We start from the raw sequence: 25,776 nt of genomic DNA on the forward strand, positions 1-25,776 counted from the left end.
TATCCCATATACTAATATTTACCTTGACTAGTTAGGCCAGTGGTTCCCAAACCTGGTCCTGGAGGCACCCCAGCCAGGCTTTTAGGAGATCCACCATGATGAATATTCATGAGAGAGATCTGCATGCCATGGAGGAAGTGCATGCAGATCTCTCACATGAATATTCATGGTGGATCTCCTAAAAACCTGGCTGGCTGGGGTGCCTCCAGGACCAGGTTTAAGAACCAATGAGTTAGAAATGGTGAATACTATCTATATAAAATACAATAAAGGTTTTAACGTATACAAAAGGATCTGATTGGCTATAGTTCTCTTTGTTTTATTCAAATAAACTTTTTTGCTTGTATTCATGTAGGGTAACAAATGGTGACTGCTACACGAGTTCATTACCAGTATTTTGCCATGCAGTTATTTCCTACAAATGATTTGCTTCACTATATTTTACACTTAAATGGATCATTAATCAACTAATAGCTGCTACACCAATTCACTTACCTTACAAGAAAGGATATTTCCAAAGGCTGAAAACGTATCATATAAAGCTTTGTTATCAATTGATTTGTCCAAATTTTTGATGAAGATGTTTCCAACTCCACTTTTACGGAGAGATGGGTCACGCTGCGACCACATGATACGCACCGGTTTGCCCTTTATGACATCAAAGTTCATAGTATCCAAAGCACGTTCAGCTGTGAAAAAAGATCTATGCTTAGTGAGACATTGAAATGTTTCATTGTATCTGAATAATGAAATGGTCAAATAAAAAGCAGCACACAAAGGGCTTACAAGACTAGAACAAAACTAGAGTCCTTTATTGTGAGAACCCAACGTGGGCTATATTTTGGTGTGACTACGCCAAAATACACTGACTCCTGAGGCAGGCGTAGTCACGCTGAAACAAGGCCCGTAAAGGACTCATTTGCTCCAGTCTTGTAGGCCCTTTGTGCTTTTTTTTGCTTTTATCTGTCTTTGTACTTTGGACCCCTCTCAAAAAGTTCACGATCCTGCATCATCAATCATCTCTGCTTTGCATACAACCTGAATTAAGAAATTTGATAAGGACAACAATTATAGATTACTTTTCAAAGGTTATTACCAACACTAAAGAATGTTTTTACAGCTCAATTTATAGATTGCCTCACCCAAAATCTGCTCAATGTGATTGCACACAATTTTAACCTAGATGCAGTATACAAAATGTACACATCACAATTTTTATATAAGCAGCTCATAGCTTCTATATTTCATTCTGATTTTATACAGCAGATTGCTATCCTAATTTCCTGCACTATAATGTAAACAGCCACATTTAATTCAAAATAAACATCACCCGGTCCAGCCTGCAGGGCCACTTAAGCTGCTTATATTATAAAAATATTTACAATCACAAAAGAAGAAAATACACACACACATCCACAAACAGACAAAGCAAACAACTCATACTTGCCATTCTGAAAAGACTCCTAAAAATGTCCACAGAACCTAATATATCTGGGGGTAATAAGATTTCTTTTGCCCTGCTTGATCGAAGAGTCCTCACTAGCCCAATCACTCAGGGCCCCATGTTTAGAAATCATATTCAGGCTAGTGAATCAAGGAGAGAGGCTACCTTCCTTAAAGAGCCCCAGTGCACACATTCTTACTTCTTAAAAATGTACAACAATTACAGTGTGTATGCGGAGGAGAAGAACAAAACTTGATTAAAGAAGATGACAGTGGCAGAGTTACACGCCATTATATAGAGGTTAGCAATCAGAACCCAGAAACAGGTATTTCACTTCCTGGGTAGTCTTGAGGTTCCCACAGAGGTTGTGCCCCCTCACCCACCACATCCCCGGTGTGTGTATACATGATGGAGAAGGTCCAGAAAGCATCACGGTCATTGCTTAATGGTGACACCTACAGCATTGTCCATCTATCATCATACCCTTCTAGTTTCTAGGGTCTTGATTTAGGGAGGCATTAAATGTAGAGTGATCCCTAACTTGCAATAAATAGCTCAAGATTATCTTCTATAATTTGACTCCTCTGAAATAGTTATCATTTGCTTTCATTATGTCCTGTGCCAATGAGTTCCATAAGGTAATTATGTTTTGTGAAGCACTTTTAACCACCTAGCATTATTGGTTGAAAATGTTTACAGCAAACAGATCAAAATATCTGAGAAAAACACAAGGTAATTATGCAGAATGCACATCAAAATCTGAAATGCAGCACGCTGATCAAAACCACTGCTACAACATTGATTACTATTATATTCAAATATATGACTCTTACGTATCGGTGATTATGCAAAGACTAGTCACATGCCTTCATCACTTTGAGATGTCTATTGACCTCTCAAAAAACTGCTTATACTTGGAATAGAAATGAATTTTGAATTCAGGCTTCTAGAATGAATTCTACTGGAATAATATTAAGAAGCAATAATATTAACTGAGTCTTTGAATATGCCTGAAGTACAGTAACATTGTCATCTGTAACTGGAATTTTGTTGCTGTTTTAATGGTGCTGCATATTGCTACATTTTTTGCAACCCATACTCCTGTTTTAGTTATGAATCTCAATTTCAGCTCTTCATGGTGACTCATGAAAAAGTAACGTTAGATCACTGCACAGGCATCCAAATTATTTTCACTTCTGTGTTACAAAGGTGCCTCTCCCAGCCGTGCCAAGTTTCATATTTAGCTTAAGATCAACCAGTGTAGTCCAACTTTCTAAATGCCTAATAGCTATCTTTACTTGATACCCAACGAAAGGTGTAAAAATTTTTTTTCCCCATTATCTATAGTCTATTCAGAAGGGCAAACCCTTCCCTCTCAACCTCAAACACTGCAATCAGTTTAGATTCCTGAATCAATACTTATCTAGAATCTATTTAAATCATTTTTCCTTTAAAAAAAAAAATGGGCTTCTGAAATTCAGGTGCATTTTATCATTTAAATGCACATTTGGGAGAACACGTGACGCCTAGACCGGGAGCAGAGGCTGGCTTGCTCGGCTCCTCCGTCTCCCCACCGAAATAGCCACATATCCTACTTTTGCAATCAAGAAATGGGCTGAAATTTTACCTGCTAGTGAGCGCTGCTGTTGGTTTGCAGGTGAGAGAGTTAAGGCTTCTGACTTTGAAATTACATCAAGACTGGCATGCAAGGAAAAGGAGAAGCAGAAGGGAACCTTCTGTTAGCTCTGCTTGGACTTTGGAAATTAACTGAGGGCGGCAGTGGAGGCTGCGCTAGATGTGAAATTGCAGCAATTACTTGATAGAATGGAGGCCGTTCATGAACGCTTGGACAATATAGACTAAAGAGATGTATGTACAACATCGGGTTCTGGCATTGGAGGAGGCGGCCCAGTGTGCAGTGTGGGACACGAGTCAGCTTAGGCTTTGCATGCAACAGTTGGAGTGTAAAATCGACGATGTGGAGGGCCGCTCTAGGCACAAAAATTTGCAACTGGTGGGGCTTCCCGAATCTCTGAAGTATGAGGACCTTGCAGGCTTTCTGGAGACCTGGCTCACACAATATCTGACCTTAGGGTCATTTGAGGATCCTTTTAAAAAAAGAGTGGGCCTGAAGGATGGGCTTTAAGAGTGGCGATACTGCACTTCCTCTAGTAGTTATGTACCAGATTTGCAGGCTCTGCGTCAAGGGAAGAACCTAGAATATAACAACCAGAAAGTACTTTGCTTCCATGACTATACTGCCAAAGTGCAGTCCCAACGAAAAGCCTTTGCTCCCTTATGGACTGAATTACATCTACTTAAGATTCCAAATGCATTGTTTTATCCAGCATGACTATACGGGTCGCCTATGATGGACAAACACATTTCTTTACATCAGTGGAGGCTGCAAGAACTTTTCTTCAAAATCTCTCAGCCAGTGTGGGAACTTAGGACACTACCTCTGTGTTTTGGACTCATGGGCAGACTAATCTTGACTTCTCAAAATTGCTGTTTCTTTTTTAAGTAGCTTCTTTTTCTGTGTTCTCTCTATTTTACTTGCAAATCACAGACAGATGCTTTTATTTCGTCCCTAGTTTCTTGTTAACTCTTGTGGGATATGTGACTATAATCTTGACTTTGTAGGTTATTTCGGGTTAAGGTGGGGCTGGGCAGGGAGATGTCATGTGTTAAGTTCCATGTAGTATGGGAAGTTAGGATATAAAGGGGGGGGGGGGGGGTAATAAGGGGGTATGGGGTGAAAATATAAAACATATTACTGTGGGTTCCTGGCTAGTATTTTCGTTTGTGTAATTTGCTGTCTTTCGCAGTCTGACAATGGTTGTATTTGTCATCAATAAAATAGATTTAAACAAAAAGAGTGCACATTTGTACTTACTGAACTGTCTAACCATGAATCAGGGTGTTGCAGAACAGACTTACTAAGATTCCAGTTCTCTTACTAAACTTCACTAAAATCTGTCCACAGAAAAATGGACAATCCCTATGCCTTGAGAACAGGGCCAAGTAGGCGGCAGTGACTCTGATATAAGAGCTGGGGCAAAATCATAACCCTACTCTCCTTTTATGATATCCAATTATATGCTACAACTTCAGTATTATATTCATAACTTTGTCCAACAGCAAAGAAGCACTCCATTCTTCCAGAGATGAGGCAATCTAGGTCTTCCCTTTAAAGGGATTTTGTGTACTTTATCAAGTAGAACAAGCAGCTGCCATAATTAAGAATTTTAAACAGGATCAGGAGTTGCAGGGGAGTTACTAATACTCCATAGATAAATTGACAACATCTCTCACATAAGCAAGTGCTACATGTTTAGGGTTATGAGAGTAAAAGTAACATCTCCAAATTATGCTCAAGGTTGCTTACAGCAATATTTAAATTTAGGTACAAAGTCCCAGTTCCAAAGAATTTACAGTTTAACTAGGTACTCGAAACAGGATATAAAGTGATCTACCCAATGTCACACGTGGTAAGTAGGATTTGAACTCTACTTATCCCAATTCCCAGCTCACTGCTCAAGCCCAGAATAAGCCAACTCCAGTCCTCAAATATTGCAAGCTGGTTGGGTTTTCAAGATATCAACATTGAATATGCATGACTGCAAATATACTGCAGTGAATATCCAAATGGCCAGTGGAACTCAGCAACCAAAGTTTCCTATCCCTGGCTCTAGGTCATTCCTCCTCTATACAGACATGTAAAGTCTATGACTATATTGTACAATATAATCGAATTGCTGTGCCGCCTTCATTTTTATGTAAAACCACCCTCCCACCTTAAACAATGTTATCGCATACAGATTCAGATGGAAAAAAATTAGTTCTTACCTGATAATTTTCTTTCCTTTAATTGCAAAGGATCAGTCCAGATTTGTGGGTTATGCCCATCCGCCAGCAGGTGAAGATAGAGAATACTCATGAGCTATGCTTTATAGGGTACTGTGCATTGACTCAGCCAGTATCTCAACAGCTAAGCAGTAAAAACTCGTGACTCCTCTTAGGATTAGTACAATCAAAATAACAGAAGACAAATGTACCATACTTAAATACGCGCCTACGAACCAAAGAAACTCAACAACTATATACACGCTCATCAAGGGTGTGTTCTAGACGGATCCTTTGGGATTAAAGGAAAGAAAATTATCAGGTAAAAACTAATTTTTCCTTCCTCAACATCACCAAAGGATCAGCCTAGACTTGCAGGATGTAGAAAAGCAATCGTCAACTTGGGAGGGAATGTGACACCACAGTAGAGAGGACTGATGCCCCAAAGCCACTGCTCTAGCTGTCACATCCAAACAGTAATACTTTGAGAAAGTACGGTATGATCGAAGACCATGCAGCCAAACAGCAAATTTCATAAACAGAAATGGCCTGAGCGTCGAAGTAGAAAGAGCCTTAAGATCTAATGGAGCAGTTTTAGCCCGCAACTAATAAGCTGACGATATAGCTTCCTTCAGCCATCAAGCAGCGCCTTAGAAGCAGCCATATCTTTCTTAGGAGCTGAAAAAAAGAAAGATGTTCAGAACACCTGAAATCATTAATGGATTCTAAGTAACAAGAGACTTCTCTTAACATCCAAAAACGTCCAAGAAGAGTATTCTATACCACAATTCTCTTTACGAAAGGATAAGAAGAGTGGCTGAGGTGAAGAGGACACTACCTTAGGAAGGAAAGAAGAAACTGTTAAAAATGTCATCCACGCTTCAGAGAATGCAAGCAAAGGATCTCTACAAGTTAAGGACTGAATCTTTGGCACTCTTCAGGTAAGACATGGCTACTAAAAATACATTTTTCAAATTATCTCTCTTTAATAATAGCTTTACAGAGGAGTTCAAATGACTTCTGAAGAGCTGATAGTACTAAATTAAGATTCCAATCTGGACAAACTTTTTAAGAGGAGGGTGTAAATGATTGCCACCTTTAAGGAAATATACAATATCAGGATGAGCTGCCAGAGAGGTGCCAAATACACCCTCTAAACCAGGCCAGAGCTGCTGCATAAAGGGTATTAAGAGCCAACCCCTTTTTAAAGTCCTCTTGGAGAAAGGCCAAGATCTGCGCCAAAGGTAGCTGTAGTAGGAGACACGTTTCTTTCTTTAGATCAACTTTCAAACATTCTCCAGTCTCTGGCATAAGCTATAGAAGTCACTGTAGAAGTAGAAAATGTGTGTGCTTGTAGAAGAGCTGCAATTACTTCTTCTGAATAACCCTTTTCCCTTTGACGAGACCTCTGAAAAGCCATGCTGTAAGACCAAAGGGGGGATCCTCCATGAGATGTAATAGGCCCTTGTGACTGGGTAGACGTAAGGTAGGTGCGATCTATAGATGAATAAGATTCACATGCCAAGGGTGTCTTGGCCAATATAGTGCAACCAGAATCACTCGACCTTAAATGAGGAGCAATTATTCTCAAGAGTTCTGTCTATCATTGACTATGAAGGGAAAACAGAAGGCCTGATGTTGACCAAGCTTGAATTAGAGCATCTATGCCTTGAGAGCCCGTTTCCTTCCATCGACTGAAGAACTTGAGCATGTAAGTATTGACCCTGGATGCTACAAGATCCTCAAAAGGAACACCTCACTGAGAGGTGATCAGACTGAAGGCTTCTAACGAGAGAGATCCAGAGAAACCCTGTTGAGGTAATCTGCCTACATGTTCAATAGCCCTGAGATACGAGATTCTGCCCACTGAAACAGAAGTTCCACTTCCTCAGCCAAATGGATTCTCTTCGTCCCTTCATGTCTGTTGATAGACTGTAGTCATATTGTCTGAGAAGACTCAAACTGATTTCTCTTGAAGAAGAGGAGCAAATGCCAACAACAGCTTCCTGATTACTCTACAAATGACTGATTGACCAGGAGGCTTCTGTTGCTGACCATCACCCCTGAGCCATCTGATGAAGACAATGCTCTCCCCAGCCCGAAAGGCTGGCTTCGGTCATCAGAATTACCTAGTCCTGAGTGTGCAATGGGAGACCTGTCTGAAGATTTGGAGGATGAAGCCATCATTTCAAACTGCGCTGGCATGAAAGGTCCATGGCACTGAAATCTCAATATTCCGGAGACTAGTGCTTCCTCCTCAGCCATTGAAAAGGATGCATATGAAACTTTGCCCATGGGAGAACACCCAGGGTAGCTGCTATCAATCCTAGGACTTGAACATAATCCCAAGCTCTGCATGATTCACCAGAGACAAAAGACTGAGGATCTAGCTTATCTTCTTGTTGGCAGAGCACAGGCAGAAAACACCTTTCCCTGTTTCATGTCAAACCTGACTCCCAGATATTCCAAAGATTGGGTCAGAACGAAATGACTTTTTTTGGTAATTCACTATCCATCCCAGGGAAGGAGGATGACTCATCACCCTAGATGTTACTTGTAGACTCTCTTGATGGGACAAAGCTGCATCAACTAATTGTCTAGGTAAGGATATACTTGAATTCTCACTCACTGAAGGAAGGCCACGACAACTACGATTACCTTTGAAAAGGTCCTTCTGTTCTGTTTCAGATCTAAAAAAAAGCTCATCTCTCTTTTGGGGACCACAAAATAAATGGAATATCTTCCTGTGCCCCATTCTTCAGGGGGGGGGGTGGGGGGGGGGGAGGTAGGCAGGCTGTACTGCCCCAAACTGAAGAACAGAAAGCAAGGTCGAAAGGAGTGCCTGCCGTTTTCTTGGAGCACTGCATGGAGATTACAAGAAAAAAAAAATCTGATAGGATGACAATCTTTAGATTGTACCCTTCTATTATAATGTGCAAGACCCACTAGTCAGCAGTTACCCTAGTCCACGCCTCATAAAATAGGGAAAAAAATCACCCTCCAGTAACACTGGACGAGTAGTGAACCATGACTCCATCATTGTGAGGAACATGCAGAGGTGAAAGATCTTGCATTAGATGTGTTCTTTTTGTCTGTACGAAAGGAAGATTGAAAATGAGGGTTTGGAAAGGAAGAACCCGGCCTTACCTCACAAAAACGACTTTGAATTTCTATATTGAGCTTTAGATTGGACTTTCTGGAAGCCGTTGGGACTTGGAATCTCCCAAATCTTTAACCAACTTTTCAAGAGCCTCTTCAAACAACAACTTGCCTCTAAAGTGCAATTAAGCAGTGTCTGCTGCCCTTTGCCTCAGCCATAGCCACCCTTCTTGCTGAAACTGCTAATGTCATTTGTTTAGTGGATGCTCTGAGATCATACAAGGTGTCCTCTAAATAGGATAATCCAGCTTCTAAAGAAAGGAGAAACTCCAGAGAAGGGTCCAAAGATAACTGCTGAACGCAGGATAGGCAGGCTCTTGCCACAAAAGAACCACAGACTGTGGTTTGAAGATTCAAAGCTGAAACTAGAAAGGAAAGCTTCAAAGATTCAAGCTTGCAGTCATGAACATCCTTAACAGCTGTACTTCTCTCTACAGGGATAGTAATTTTCTTAGTGACCGTCATAATTAAGGCATCAACTCTAAGCAAATCAAATTTCTCAACCTCAAAAGAAAAAATAGGGTGGAGGAAGTGACGTCACAGGGAAGCATGGTCGCCTAGCTTCTTGGCTCCCTCACCCTCCACTGCATTATCGGGGAAAAAAGCGATCTAACGAGAGAAAAGCACAGCAACAGCTAGTGGATTCCTCCTCTAAACAGCTGACAACATGAGTAAAACCGTTTCTACGCGGAAAAAAGAAGCGGAGAAAGCGGAGAAAAGCATGGCAGGCAAGGCCGCAAAACACCGCGAATCTCCTGAACGCGCCTCCCCGTCGGACTCGGACTCGGCGCTTTCCCTGTCTGAAGCGCGAGCCCCCCCTCCAAAAAAAGGTATGACCGGCGAACTCCGCAAGTTTCTGTCCAATATACAGATGGAGATCAAACAATCCAAAGATGAAATATTGGAGCGGATGGACACACTTAGCGTCGACCTTAGGGAGCTGGGGGGCCGAATGGAGGAGGCAGAACTAAAGATAGATGAACACGCCGAAACTTTACATAAACATGCAACTCTGCTACAAGAGATGGAACATAAAAATGCGCACCTGGAGTACAAATTAGATGATATTGAGAATCGGGGACGGCGGAATAATCTTCGCTTTCGTGGCGTCCCTGAAGGTGGTGAAATTGAAAATGTAGCAGAAATAGTGCAAACTCTTTGTTCCACCTTGCTGGGCCCGGAGGACGGAGAGTTCCGGTGTGAATTGGACAGAGCACACAGAGCACTGGGGGCGCGAAAAGAGCAACAGTCACGGGATATCATTGTGAAGTTCCATAAATATGAGACCAAGGAAAGGGTGTTGGCATCGGCCAGAAAGAACAAGACCTTGGAATATGGAGGAGCCCAGATCCAGGTTTATCAAGACCTGTCGCAATACACCCTCCAGTTAAGAAGGCAGATGAGACCAGCGCTGGAGATCCTGAACAAACATCAGACACAGTACAGATGGGGATTTCCTTTTTCTCTGAACTTTACACTGAAGGGCATTAAGCATCGGGTGCAAAACCTACAGGAGGCATGGGAGACCTTGCACGCTGCAGACCTTGTGCCTGCAAAAGCCCCTCCTGGAGCGGTGGCGCCCGCCACAAGGGCGAAGCTTCAACGCTGGCAAAGAGTTCCAGAATCACCCAAGAGAAGCAAGCAAAATCGTTGACCTGGGCTGCATAGGCTCGATGGGAAATCAGAGACTGTGTTTTTAAAGATCTGGAGAGTGGAGGGCTGCAGTGAGCGTGGATCTCGACCTGTAGACTGTGAGACCTGGGATGGACAGGCCTCTAGCCATATCCTTAAGACTTATAAGAAGAAATGAATCGGTAACGATATGAATATGATGTATACTGAAGTATAAGGGACCTGAATGTGGGTTCAAGGCGGGGGAGGAGGGGGAATCAGTGATTGTTTAGATCTGTTAAGAGTGGAGGGGGGGGTTGGACTTGGGGCCGGGGATTGTGTGGGAGCTGGGTAACTTCCTCGAATCCCACTTGAGGGTCATAGGCCTCTCATGTGGTGAGAATGACTGGGATGGGGGAGGGGGGATATCAGGGGAGGGCGCGGGTGGGAGACGGGGATTCTGGAAGGGGAAGGGGAGGACAGGGCTGAGAACAAAGCTGATATGGTACAGAGGGGTCATGTAAAGATGTCACAGGTTAACCCTGATTAATCACAGATGGGCACAGACCTAAAGATAATATCATATAATGTAAAGGGGCTTAACATGCCTCAGAAACGACAGAAGTTTTATAAAGAATTGAAACAGCTTAGACCACATGTGGCTCTCCTGCAGGAAACACATCTGAGGGGTAGACATGAAAGACTTCTCTCCCATTCAGAGTATCCAGTGGTGTACCACGCCTCAGCAACAGAATCTAAAAAGGGGGGAGTAGCGATATTAATCCATGGAGCAGTAGGGGCACAGGTGATTAAAGTAAAGAGGGACCCGGGGGGACGTTATATTTTTTTACATATTAGAATTGCCCAAGTGGACCTAACAATTGCATCTATATATGCACCAAATAATGGACAGGCACACTTCTTTGAGAGAGTTAAAAATTCTCTGGCCACTTTTGTACGGGGCACCCTTGTCATTGGTGGGGATTTCAATGCTGTGATGGACTCGAAACTAGATCGTACAGGAGTCCCTAGAGTTGAGGGACAGAAAGACTCAGAGGCATTGAGATCCCTAGCATCCTCACTAGGTGCATTGGACTTGTGGAGGGTGAAACATCAGAGACAACGAGACTACACATTCTATTCACCAGTCCACAACTCCTATTCCCGTATCGATTATATTTTTCTAGATGTCACATTAGTGGAGTGGGGACCTGCAGCGGGGATAGGTAGCATGACCATTTCGGACCATGCCCCAGTGTGGGTAACTTTGCCAAACATTAGAGCAGAGCACAAGGATAAAAGATGGTCATTAAATGTAGGTTTACTCCAGGAAGGGGAAGCGGTGGAAGGCTATAAAAAAATGCTACAAGAATATCTTGAGTTTAACCTGGAATCAGGGCCTCCACTTAGCACGGTGTGGGATGCTATGAAGGCGGTGTCTCGGGGTTATTTCCTGCAATTGGCTAGCAAACAATCCAAGACCCGTAAGGCACAGATAGCGAGTTGTACAGAGAGCATTCGCCGGTTAGAGGCTCAACATAAGGGTAGCGGGTCGGCACGAGTTCTGCGGGAGCTTACTGCACAGCGTGAGCTACTCGACTCTATCTACTCAGAACAAATTGGCTTGTTACAAGCAAAGACAAGAGTGAGCTCGTATGAATTTGCCAATAAGGCGGGGCGCCTCCTAGCTATTAGAACGCGCCGGCAAAAAGCCGAGCGGACTATCTTAAAGATACGTGAAGTAGGTGGGAGGGACTTAGATAAATCTGAACACATACGTAAGCGGTTCAGGGAATTCTACCAAGAACTGTATGCCCAAGAACTTAACCCTCCCCCGGACTTGGTAGACCAATATTTACAAGGCAGTGAGCTGTCCTCTTTGAATCAACATCAGCAGGCTTTCTTAGATGAACCGGTAACCCCTAAGGAAATTCAGGTGGCTATTCGTAGCCTGCCATCGAGTAAATCACCTGGGTTGGACGGTTTGCCCAATGAATTTTACAAGAAATTCGCCCCAGAACTAGCGCCCCTATTGGCAGACTTGTTTAACCAGGTGGGGAAAGGGGGGCCTCTGCCGATGTCAATGATGGAGGCATGGATAGCAGTAATACCTAAACCAGGAAAAGATAAATGCGAATGTGGATCCTATCGACCTATATCGGTCTTAAATGCTGACGTAAAAATCCTGGCCAAGGTGCTGGCAAACCGGCTGGCCCCTATTCTCCCAGTGCTTATCCACCCTGACCAGACAGGCTTTGTTTCATACAGGAAAGCGATGGATAATATTAGAAGAGTGGTGGACATCATGTACCTAGCTAAGCGAAATCAGAAGCCGCTCTGTATTTTAAGCCTCGACGCAGAGAAAGCCTTTGACCGGGTTCACTGGCCCTTTCTGCATAAGGTAATGGGAACTATGGGGTTTGGAATGCAGTTTAGGAGGTGGATTCAGGCTTTTTATGAATCCCCAAGGGCCTGTGTCCGGGTCAATGGTGGAAACTCCGAGATGTTTACGCTGTACAGAGGCACCAGACAGGGGTGCCCTCTATCACCCTTATTGTTTGCTATGGTGATGGAGCCTTTTGCAGCTCGAGTGCGCTCGGATCCTACTATCTCAGGAGTCAGAATAGCAGATAGAACCCATAAAATAGCATTATTCGCTGACGATGTACTGATGCTGATAACACGGCCTCTAACCACCTTCCCACATCTTGAGAGTATAATGGCGGAATATTCTGCTGTATCAGGGTTTAAAGTTAACATGGCCAAATCAGAGGCCCTGAACGTGACGCTTCCTGAGGACGTGGTGGACACCCTAAAGATCTCCTTTCCATTCCGATGGGCGCATAAACAAATCAAGTACTTAGGAGTCAATTTGACTGGGGACTACTCGGAACTCTTTAATGCCAATTATAAGGGTTTGGGTAAAACTATTGCAGAGGACCTAGAGCGTTGGGGAGAACTGGGAATATCCTGGTTTGGGCGAATAGCTATTCTCAAAATGAACATACTACCCCGCCTACTATATCTTTTCCAGGTGCTGCCTGTGATGATGCCCAGGCGATTTATAGCTTCTTTACAAGATAAATTGGTGCGGTTCGTCTGGGCCGGAAAGCACCCTAGGCTGGCGAGGTCCCTCTTATACAAAGAGCGGAGAGGGGGGGGGGCTGGGAGTGCCCAATCTTGCCTGGTACTATAGAGCAGCACAAGGGAAAGCGGCACTCGAATGGCATCAGGATTATCCTGACCGTCAATGGGTGCACATAGAACAACACTCCTTGGGTGAGAAACCATTGAGTGCCATTATGTGGTTACCAAAATCTTTCAGAACTCTGGAGGAGCGAGCCTGCCCATCTATAACTACAACACTTTATTATTGGGACAGCTTATTCCCAAAGAGACAGTGCATATTGACCCGTGACACTCCCATAGCCTTTAATCCTCTATTCCTACCGGGTACCACCAAGGGGGTATTTACTAAATGGTACGAGATAGGGGTGAGAAAATGGGGTCAAATGTTTGATGGGGACTCATTGCTGTCTTTTCAGGCCTTGAAGGAGAGATACCCAGGGGTAGAGGGAGGTGAATTTGCCTATCGTCAATTGGCGCATTTTCTCCAGACTAAAGCGGTGCGAGAAGTGATGAAGCGTCAAACGCTGGAGCTGGAGGAAGTGTGCGAGAAGTTTGCAACCTCTCGAGGCCTGATCAGTCATCTATACCTCATCATAAGTCAGCAGACAATTTATAGGGAGGAGCATAGGAATAGATGGGAAAGGGAACTGGGTAGGTGCCTGGAGGAACCTGAATGGGAGAGAATAGAAAGAAGCGTGGTGAGAGTGTCGACACATGTACCCCTGCAGGAGAACGCAGTGAAAGTATTATACAGGTGGTACCTCACCCCTGCTCGTTTACAGAGGATATTTCCGTCCTCCTCGGGTATGTGCTGGCGGAGCTGTGGACACAGGGGCACAATGGGGCACATATGGTGGGGCTGCATCAAAATCCGTGCATTTTGGAGAGCGGTCCACTTTAGGATGCAGAAATGGTTGGGAGGTACAATCCCATGGGTTCCTGAGGTGTTTCTGTTCTCTGCCCGGATTGCAGGCCTAACAGCATGTAAACAGACTCTGGCGACTCATGTAGTGGGAACGGCAAGAGTGGTTGTAGCCTCACACTGGCGAAGGGAGGGGGTTCCCCCAATAACAAAATGGCTTCGCAAACTGAGGTATGTAAGTGAAATGGAGAGATTGATGGCTGAGCGCAAAAATCAGATGGGAAAATGGAAACTGGTTTGGAACAGTGTTCCCTCTGAAGACTTATCAGCTTAGCATGTTGATTATCTGAGTGTAATATGCTTGTTAACGGTTAGCTGTGTCCTCTTGGAGGGAGGGTGGGCAGTGGGGGGGGGGGGGGGGAAGGGAAGGGGGAAAAATGGTATAAACGATAAAATTTGAAGTTACGTGATGTTAATATTTGAATGATGAAACTGATAATCACCACAATGGAGAAGCTCTTACAAGAATTTTTGTACTTACCATAGAATAGCACTTATTTGATGTTTGTGCAATGTATGTTATGTTACGTTATGTTCCATTGAACAATAAAGACTTCTTTCAAATAAAAAAAAAAAGAAAAAATAGGGTAAAGACGTGTCATGGCTCTTGCCACCGTGAAATGGACATCAGGAACCTCCTATTGAGCTGTAATGAACTCCTGCATAGCTTCAAGAACATGAAAAGGATTCTGGGGGTTCTTTTGTCCCTGACATAATAGATGGTGACACAGAGAATCCCTTAGAATGTGAAGAGGAAATATGGAGAACTTCTAAAGCTTTAGTAATGGCAATAATCCTTTACGAAAAAGTCTAGCCGCCATAGGGTCATTCCCCTCCCCACCTAGAAGGTCCTCTTTCCTTAAATCCTGTGAGGCAGAATGGACAAAATTAACAGAAAGCGCCCCTTCTGAACCATGCAGAGAAGGAAGAGATACTGCATCAAAATCTTTAGAAGTATCCAACCTGTGCTTCTTTGAAACCTGCTCAGATAGAGCAGGCTAAGGAGACATTTACCACACTTTCGGGCTGATGTTTCAGTAAATAAGCTTGATGTAACACAAGCACGAATGTTGGAGAAAAGGGCTAGGAACATGCATTTTGCCCTGAATCTGACTCCCTAACTTCAGAGGAAAAGAAAACCAAAGCCAAAGTATTGAGCAGTAAAACCAGCATGGCACTACAGGAGGAATCCAAGATGACCGCTGCTGCACTGCAGACTGTGGCTGAACCCGTGGGACTAAAATCCTCCTCACCCCTAGAGCCAAGGCTCCAAAATTCTGCTGTTTTCTCCACTTGGCTAGCACACACAGTGCACTGACCCGATGTTCTCCGGCTCCTACACCGGGAACAGCGTTTCACTAGCAGTTGTTATTAAAGTAATGTAACTTACCAGAGCAGAGAAAGAAAAATTGCTGGTTAAGTTAGTCAAAGGCACCTGAAAGTACAAGCACCTCTCCAAGAAAAATGACTTTTTTTCTTAAACAAGAGGCAGGAGAATGTCAGTCATAAGGAGCATTTTCTCCATGAAACGTTGTGGTGGTGGTGGGGGAAGAGGGGAGGGACCTGGCACCAGTTTACATCCTGAAGAGCTTATTCAGTGTTTCACCCCTCAATTCAACTGTAACCTCCCAAAGGAAAGCCAGGAGGCCATAAAGATGAACAATGAGCTGCTATCCGCCTGCTGGAGACAGAGAACACTGGCTTAGTCAGAATGTACAGCTCGTTAGTGCTCTATCTTCACCTGCCGGCAAACGGGCATAACCTGCAAATCTGGATCAATCCCTTTGGGGATGTCATGGAAATATAAATATGCATCTCCTTTTATTAACTTGATGTTTTTTCTAACATTTAGATACTCTGATGGGTGCCCACAATTGAACTGCACAAAGGCATAAAGCCATCTTTGCCCCACTGTTCTCATTTAATATAAGCCAGTGATTCCCAAATCTGGTCCTGAAGGCACCCCAGCCAGTAAAGTTTTTAGAATATCCACAACGAATATTCACTGCATGTAAATCTCTTTCATGAATATTCATTGTGGATTTCCTGAAGACTTGACTGGCTGGTGTGCCGCCACGACCAGGTTTGAGAACCACTGATAAGCTACTATGCCCTATGTTTTGCTGCTTTTCTTTGTGCACACATTCCTGTTTATAATCAAACTCAGCAAGTCTCATTACTGGTGTTAATAGGTAGTGACATGTTGGAATACAACACTCAGAAAATGCAGCATACTTCCAAGTGAAATGTACTTTTCCATATATCACCTGCCACTTCTTTACTCAGTCTATCTTTATCCCTCAAATAGGCAAACCCTGCACTGTGTATGTTGCTGTTTACTCCTTTCTCTGGGTAACTGGTAAACTAGGGAATAGTGGTACAAATTTGTTAATTTGTTCTGATCTGGAATATATAGCATTAGCATCCACTGGTACTTCCCTTTCAGAAAAACTTCAACTCAAATGCTCTCTAAATACAAATTAGGAAATTTGAAAATTAGTATATCAAAGATTCTAACAAAAGTTTTAGTAATATTTCTCATTTGGTATTGACAACCAATATTCTAAAAAAAAAAATCTTATAAGCTTCATGTTTAGCTTAGTCTTGAACTGGGAAGTCGTCTGTATGTGTCCTCTCTTCCCAAAAATCCAACAACTTCTGAATTATTCAACTGTATCTGCATGTCTGCCACAGACATCCAGTGTTTCCCCCAGCAGTTCATAATTTTTATGTGCTCTTGATACTGTGTACCCCATCAGGCTTATTCCCCTCAGCCTGACTCTAATACTGGAAAGACCAGAGCATATGGTGATCTCATCTAGCATTTTGAAAATGCCTGTCCACTGATTAGTAGTCAATCCTATGTAAACTTTGACACAGAAGGAAACTATGTTTATCAAAATCTTCCAACATCCTCTTACTAAATAGGGAGACTAGATGGTATTAACAGTCCTGTGGAACTGGATTAGTTAAGATTCCTCAAATAATTTTGTTTAGTAATGTTTCAAAATAACCTTAGACAAATTTAAACTAACTTGTGCTCTTTTCATATGGGTTATAAAAAATGTTCAGATTGCTTAGGTCTAGTTCCCTTTTGGGGCTCATCTCCCTCATGCAGTCTTTCTACTGTAAGAACTGAAACAAATATAATGCACGATTTGCACTTTCTATCCTTCTCCATTAATTGTTTTCCAATAAGTCCACAAAATGATCTGAACATTATGTTCTATTTTATTGATATTTTCAAAGAATCTTCCAACAATATTAACAAGCTGGCTGAGCATTTACACTGTTACCTTCTTTAAAGACTGTCCATTTCATGATTTTAAATGTCACCTCGTTTTCATTTTAAGCTGCATGGGAATTACCTCTCTTCCCATTTCACATGAGTAGGATTGACTGTACACAAATGCCAAGAAACTCATTTTCTTTTAAAGTTTCTCCTGTTTCTCTGGCAAACAATTCAACATACCTCTCTACTTTGGCAAAGTTACCTCTCAAAAAATGTAAACTGGCTCCTTTTTTCATCTCTTTTCTGTCTTTGTCCTAGGGAACCCAAAATACGTTGCACAGTGTGGGATGTTGTATGTAAATGGAAGTGCTGGCAAACAGCAAATATTTTCTAACTAGAACAGGAAATATTCAAGGGAGAATTCAGCACTTGGAATTTCTCAACAATTTGGCCAGCTGAAGTATGAGGACCTTTATAAGAGGCAGCGTAACGTACTTCTTACTAAACCAGTTACACAATACTGACAGAAAATCAAGGACATTTCTTGTAATTTAACTTCCAGGAACTAAGTTTAAATTGCTATCATCTTAAGTCAGATGGTGAGGGAATTCATAGCCTGTGCTTTGGCCAGCAGCGGTGATACTGTTCTGCAATGTCTAGAATATCTTAACACCACCACAGATATACATCCTAATCTTATCACCTTTAGAAAAATACTCAAAAAAAATAGTTGATTCAATCACCTTTAGAAAAATACACAAAAAAAATAGCTGATTCAAAATTCTTAAAGGTGAATTTTTGTGGACTATCAGAAGGCATACTTAAAATCCTCCTTTCATTAAGCAACAGCCATGCTTCCTCATAGGTCTGATTTTTTGCTATTAAATCTCTGCTTTAAAGTGCTTGAGAAATATTTTATTTGTAACAATCATTGCATTCTCATTTCCAAAAAGTTAAAGTACTTATCTTCAAAATATCACAGGACCTCCTGATATGATCATGTTTCACATAAGTTGGGTCAGGACGAGGTACCTGAAAACTAATCAATTATCACCCAAAAAGAGATCAACACTCAAATATCCTTAAATTCTTTAAAATTAATCTCTAGCATCCACATTATACCTGAATTGTTTGTTCACACTGCATAGCCAGTGTCCAAAATGGCACCAGCGTTTTTACAACCCACTTTCTATAGGTCAACTGATCAGAGCCAATTGGCTTAAACCAGCGACATTCATCCAATTCCTCATTCAAGCCCCACTCCCACCATGACAATATTTAATTCATAAATCCATCTATGCTCTTTATAATCCAAGTATTGTTCATAATCCCCACCATCCCACTGAGTATGCAATGTGAATGAACAATTCAGGTATAATGTGGACGCCAAAATTAAGAATTTAAAGATATTTGAGATAGCTGAATTTTTTTGGTGACTGATAATCAATTGTTTTTCAGGTACCACTTCCTGATGCAGCTTATGCAAAACATGAGCATCACAGGAGGTCCTGTGATCAGAACTGGCTCAGGAGAAAGTGGTGCCCTGAGCCAGCTTGCTCTGGTGGCACCCCCTCCCCATTGTATCGCTTCTGGTGCCCCTCCCCCCCCCCCCCACATTCTGCATCTCCCCCCCCCCCAGTCTCTGTCCCCCTTCCTGCGAGTCCGACAGTGCTCCCTCACTTCCCTCCCTCCACCATGGTTCTGCAAGCCTTTGGCCAGCCCAAGTCTTCCCTCTGCCACATCTCTCCCACAGGAAATTGCATCAGAGGAAGGAGGATGCGGCAGAGGAAAGACCCAGGGGCTGGCCAAAGACAGCCAGTCATGTTGCTGCTGTTGGCAACTGACGTAGACTCTGCAAGACCACGAGGGAGGGAGAGAGGTGAGGGAGCACTGCTGTACCCACAGGGAAAGGAAGAAAAGGCTTAGCCTGTAGACCAGATGAGGTCAGAGGCAGGGTGGTTTGGCACCCTTAATCACCAGTGCCCTGGGCCAGAGCCTCACCTGGTCCAATGGATAAGCCAGCCCTGCGGCCCTGCCTGTAATAATTTTATGCTGATCAACTAAGGTAAGTACTTTTAACTTTTTGGAAATGAGAATACAATGATTGTTACAAATAAGAATATGTGACTCTCTAGGAAAAGGTAACTAAAGTAGCAGATCCAAAATGTTGAGAATGTTCAATTTTTCATGTAATGGGTCCCATAAGCAGACTGAAAAAGTTACATATTTGAACTAATTTTTCACATAAAAGAATGAGGTTTGGACTGTTGAATTACAGATTGTTTGCTCTAATAATTAATTAAAACCTCTTTTTTTTTTGTTTGTTTCTGGTGACTTTAGTCACCTTTTCCCAGAGAAGATCAAATATATCGAAATACAAAAGAACGCAACGAGAGGATCATGGAAAAGATTATCAGATTAAACTCAAAGAAGCAAAGAGGGAAATACGGCTAGCGAAAGCACGAGCGGAAGAAAAAAATGGTTAAAGATGTAAAGAGAGGTGACAAGTCCTTTTTCAAATATATTGGAGAAAGGAGAAGAGATAGGAATGGAATTGCGAGACTGAAAGATAATGAGAATGGCTATGTGGAGAGTGATGAAGATAAAGCGAATGTGGTAAAACAATTATTTCTCTTCGGTATTCACGGAAGAAAATCCAGAACAAGGACCGAGGTCGGCTGCCAAGGGAACATCTGGGAATAGAGTGGATACTGCGCAGTTTACAGAAGAAAGAAAGAACTGGAGAATATGAAGGTGGACAAAGCTATGGGGCTGAACAGGATACATCCCAGGATACTGAGGGAGCTCAGAGAAGTCCTGGCAGGATCTCTTAAAGACTTAATAGATCTTTAGAGTCAGGAGAGGTTTGCCGGGATTGGAGACGAGCGGATGTGGACCCTCTTCACAAAAGTGGAGACAGGGAAGAAGTGGGAAACTACAGACTGGTAAGTCTCACGTCGGTGGTAGGAAAAATAATGGAGTTGCTGCTGAAAGAAAGGATCGTTAATGTTCTAGAAGCCGACGGGTTACAGGACCTGAGGCAACATGGCTTTATCAAAGGAAAATCCTGCCAAACGAATCTCATTGACTTCTTTGACTGGGTGACCAAAGAACTGGATGAAGGATGTGCGCTAGATGTAATCTACTTGGATTTCAGCAAAGCCTTTGATACGATCCCCCACAGAAAACTCATGAATAAGCTGAAAAGGGTTGAAATTAGGACCGAAAGTGGTGAACTGGATAGGAAACTGGTTGACCGACAGGTGGCAGAGGGTGATGGTAAATGGAATCCAGTCGAAGGAAACGAAGGTGAGCAGTGGAGTTCCTCAGGGGTCGGTACAGGGGCCTATTCTGTTTAACATATTTGTGGGAGATATTGCTGAAGGGTTGGAAGGAAAGGTTTGCCTTTTTGTGGATGACACGACAATAGCCAATAGAGTGGATACCCTGGAGGAAGTAGAAACGATGAGAAGGGATCTCCGAACCTTATAAGAATGGTTGAGGGTCTGGGAGTTAAAATTTAATGCCAAGAAGTGTAGAGTGATGCACTTGGGGTGCAGAAACTCTAAAGAGAGATACCTTGTAGCGCTACAGAAATGCTAAATAGTAGTAGTAGTCTCAGGAGACCTTGGGGTGTTGGTGTCTGAGGATCTGAAGGTGAAGAAACAATGCGACAAGGCGATGGCCATGGCCAGAAGGATGCTAGGTTGCACAGAGAAGGGCATAACCAGAAAGAAGGTGTTGATGCCCCTCTACAAGTCATTGGTGAGGCCCCACTTGGAATATTGTGTTCAGTTTTGGAAGCCGTTATCTTGCTAAAGATGTAAAAAGACTGGAAGCTGTGTAAAGAAAAGCTACAAAAGTGGGATTTGCATTGCAAACCGTTTGAGAGACTTGCTGACCTGAACACGTATACCTTGGAAGAAAGGAGAAACAGGGGTGACATGATGCAGACGTTCAAATATTTGAAAGGTATCAATCCACAAACGAACCTTTTCCGAAAACGGGAAGGCGGTAGAACTAGAGGACATAAATTGAAGTTGAAGGGGGGGGGGGGGGGGTAGACTCAGGAGTAATGTCAGGAAGAATTTTTACATGGGGAGGGTGGTGGATACGTGGAATGCCCTCCCGTGGGAGGTGGTGGAGATGAAAACAGTAATGGAATTCAAACATGCATGGGATAAACACAAAGGAATCTTGTTTTGAAGGAATGGATCCGCGGAATCTTAGCGGAGATGCCGATAATTGGGAAACAAAACTGGTGCTGGGCAGACTTCTGCGGTCTACTCCCTGATCGTGACTAGATAGGGATGGGCTGGAGTGTAAATTTTAAGGGACTTCAATGTTACATTCAGAACTTAGTACAAGAAGAGTGCTGGGCACACTTCTATGGTCTGTGCCCTGAGAATGGCCAGGGCCGCCGGGTGGGGGGGGGGGGGGGGGGGGGGGGGCAGGGGGGACAAAATTCCCCAGACCCAGGCCTCCAAGGGGGGCCCGGCGCTGCAGTCCCCAGTCTCAACCATCCGCCCTTGGCTCCGTCGACAGTCCTTCTCCGTCTGCCATCGGGCCCCCTGCATTCAAATTGGCAGCGTCTCACCTCCATGTGAAAGCGCAGCGGCAGATCGCCTCCCTTCGCAAACAGGAAGTTACATCAGACGAGGGCGGGACACGGAGGGAAGGGAGGCGATCTGCCACTGTGCTTTCACACGGAGGTGAAGTGCTGCCGATTTGAATGCAGGGGGCCCGATGGCGGATGGAGGGGGGCTGGGGTGGGCGGGTGGAGACAGGACTGCAGCACCAGCGGCTTAAGTAGCGATGGGGGGGCGTGGCCTTGCCCCAGCTCAGTCTCTCGGCGGCCCTGAGAATGGCAAGGACAAATTAAACTCAGGTATACATATAAAGTATCACATACCATGTAAAATGAGTTTATCTTGTTGGGCAGACTGGATGGACCGTACAGGTATTTATCTGCCGTCATTTACTATGTTATTTCTCAAAGTACTTTAAAGTACAGATTTAATAGCAAATAATTGGACCTATGAGGAAGTATGGCTGTTGCTTAACGAAAGGAGGATATTAAGCATTCTGTGATGGTCCACAAAAAATGTTTCTATTCTTATTTTTAAGAACTTCACCTTCTATTTTTGAGTATTTTTCTAAAGGTTATAAGGTTAGGATATTTATCTGAGGTGGAGTGTTATAGCTTCTCCTAGCTAAAAACATATTACCAGTAGAATATCTTAACTATATATGCACAAATACAGTAAAATATTTGCTAGACCCCCCCCCCCCCCCCCCAACACACAAAAAACCCTTGGAGAAGTCTGTTAGTCTTTTAAAACTAAGTTTCACCAAATGTCACTTCAGAAACAAAATAGCAAACCATTAGCTACTTGCTCTTAGAAGATTGCTAACTTGTTTACAACAGACCACACCCACTGGCAGTGAGCAGTCGCCGTTTCTACCTAAGCTTCTAAGGAGCCACCACTTCCCACTAGTCAACTTAAAAAATAACTACACTTTGTCACTTCACAGTCAATTATAAACCCACTCATGAAATGGCGGCTCAGACAGACAGACCTCCATTTGTATATCTGAGCAAACTTAATGTAAAACACACAGAAATGAGTCACCAACTCCCACAAGTGTGGGGTATAAATCCAATAAAGTAAAGAAATTACTAAGTAGAACCTAATAAAAAGCTAATTCAACAATTAAAGCATTTCCAATTATTAACTGCTGCCACTGCTAAGTTTATTAGAAACCAACACAATTTCAGTGCATTTTTTAAAATTTAGCCATAAAAAATAATCTCATCCAATAAGAGGAGAACTTTAACTCTACCACTCAATCCTATTTGTACTGAATGTTTCCCCTAAGTAATTAGAGAGCCCATACTAGCAGAATGATGGCAGGAATAAAGGTCCCTCATTTTTGGCACTGTAATCAACAGACAAACAGCACATACTATTTATTTGTATTTATTTATTGCACTTGAAGCCCACATTTTCCCTCCTATTTGCAGCTCAATGTGGCATACAAAGGTCTGTTATGGCAGTGCCATAACAGGGAAGAAATACAATTGTTGTAGCAGAGAGATAAAAGAAGACAAGAGAATCTGGTTATGCAGCTGTACAGTGAGCCATTATGAGTAAAGGAGTGTAAAGAACTACCAGTTCTTGTACCATATCACAGTTACCTCATCACCCCGTACAGGTGAGTATTCATCTGGACTCATTCTGTGAGACATTCCTCTTCAGTTCTGCAATGTATTTTATTGATTTTTAAATCCTATTTCTGCCTCCTTACATAAATCTATATCTCCACATAAGCCACTAAAAAACTGAACTATTGTCATATGTCTTGATGCAGCTCATTTGTGTTTTATTGAGCTCAAACCTTGGAAACTGGTTAACGCATACACAAGTTATCCAATGTAGGACCAATTTTGTACACATTAAAATACAACTGATTTGTAGAAAGTTTACATTTCATAAACCTAAGGTTGACCATCTGCCAAACTATTCACAAGGAAGCTTGCAAACCAATTTCTAAAGTATTCAGCATAAAATCTTGTTGCACACATTTGTGAAAGAATTGGACTAAAAGTGATTACTACAGACACTTTCCTGTGGAATGGGGTGCGGAGAACAAGAGAAAGAAAATTCCAGACATTTTAGTGCTAAAGAAAAAAAAGAAAACACTTTGAGGATCTCACAATGCAAATCTGAATCCCTCTGCAGAGCTGGGAGAATCACTAAGGCATTCAGAATACAGTAACTATATGTACATCAGACACTAATCAGAATAGATTGTAGACTAAATATAAAGAGCATAAGCTGCAACATACCAGACAATAGTAGGAAAATGTGGTAGACAAGCAAATAAGAAGTGCTGGGGAGGGGAAAGAAGCTAGTACAAAAGTGGGAGACACAAAGACAAAATGAGTGTGGGGGGGGGGGGGGGGGAGACTTCTATCCCAAGCCACCAGAAACAAGTGGGGTAGAAGTACATAAAAAGGACTAACCCAGATAGAAATCGCTCAAAGGTTGCAGAATAAGAGAAAGGTAGCACACATACAAAAAGAGCCTAAGATAGGACAACCTCCCAGAAGAGTAAAGTAAAGAAGGTAGGAGGAAAATACAAGATGAAAAAGAAGGAAGATAGGAAACTTCCAAAAGACAAAACAGGGTGAAGGAGTCCCCTGAAAAAAAAAAAAAAAAAAACAGGAGAAGCGCGTGTCTCCCCTCTAGGGATACAGGAGGGAAAAAGAGGCTATAGGTAAACCAGTCCTCAGTGGTAGCAGATGTGACAGAAAAGCCAAACACCCTTTAAATAGAGGCGACCGTGCGCCGGAGCTCACCATCGGCCGGCTGCTGGAAGTTGACATAGGCGTATCCGAGGGAGCGGCGGGTGATCATGTCTCTGCAGACCCGGATGGAGAGGATGGGCCCTGCCGGGCTGAACTTCTCGTACAGCATGGCCTCGGTCACATCCGGGTGCAGGTCCCCCACGTAGAGCGACGCCATCGGGTAGCTGGGAGCACTGGGATTCATCTTCCGCGGGAGGTCGGACGGCTCAAGCTTCACTGCAGCAGCCGCAAAAACAGACACAAGAGAGACGGGGCGTTAGTGATAGAGAAAAAGAGAAAGAGAGAGACACAGACACACACAAACTGCCCTGCCGCCCGGGGCCCCCAGGCCGCGCCCACCCCACCCGAGGACCGCGGGCCCTGCCAGGCGGCGGCAGCGGCGACGACGGTTCTAAGTTTAACGGGCGAATAGGAGCGCGCGCACACGCGCGACACAGCCGAAGGTCCGGGGAGAAACTGTTACCGGAGAAGAAAGACGACGGGGCTCCGCTGCAGGCTCGCGCGCTTCCTCCGGCCGGAGGTGAACAGCAGCAAATACGGCTTCAACAGTTTAATACAGAGGCCTCGTCAACGAGGTTTATAAGCCCGAGGTCCTCACCGCTGCCGAATTCCCTGCGATCGAAAGCTTCGTTTCACTGGTTACTGCTGGGATTTTTTTTTTTCAGTTTTTATTTATTTTTAAATTTTTGGTTGCCTTTTTGTTGCGTGTGTGTGGGTTTTTTTCCTAATTAAAACTTCAAAAAAAGAAGAAAAAAATAAAACTTTTTTATGATGGTTTTTGAAGGATTTTGTATTTTTTTTTATTTTTTTATATTTTTTTTTAATAATAAATGTGTGCCGAGGCCAGGCTTCGGAGCACACGCTCACACGCACAGCACTAACAGCCGGGGAGTTAGGGGAAGAGGATGGGCACTGCCGCCAGGTATTTATAGAAGATCCATGACGTCAGCCCCTCACGCACTGACGGCGACACGCAATACGTGAAGGCGGAAACAGGAAGGCGTTTGTTTGGAATCTGCGTGCGATCTTTTTTGACTGAAGATAGTTGGCTGAGAAGTAGG

General features: G+C 43.3%; 1 protein-coding gene across 2 annotated transcripts in view; it reads right to left on the minus strand.

Annotated features, from left to right (window-relative positions):
* Positions 1–25,438, minus strand: part of PABPC1 (poly(A) binding protein cytoplasmic 1) — a 101,759-nt gene extending 76,321 nt beyond the window's left edge. The window contains exons 1-3 of one of the 2 annotated variants that reach the window (XM_030217353.1): positions 25,314–25,438; positions 24,707–24,931; positions 496–689 (exon numbers count right to left, since the gene is read on the minus strand). In XM_030217353.1, coding sequence (XP_030073213.1) covers positions 496–689; positions 24,707–24,899 — 387 coding nt within the window. In that variant the 5' untranslated portion in view covers positions 24,900–24,931; positions 25,314–25,438. Of the gene's footprint in view, positions 1–495; positions 690–24,706; positions 24,932–25,178 lie in introns of both variants that reach the window. The other variant, XM_030217345.1, reaches the window with a different exon arrangement.
* Positions 25,439–25,776: the final 338 nt, after the last annotated feature.

The sequence above is a fragment of the Microcaecilia unicolor genome, chromosome 1 (genome assembly GCF_901765095.1).
Source record: "Microcaecilia unicolor chromosome 1, aMicUni1.1, whole genome shotgun sequence".
Lineage (NCBI taxonomy): Eukaryota > Metazoa > Chordata > Amphibia > Gymnophiona > Siphonopidae > Microcaecilia > Microcaecilia unicolor.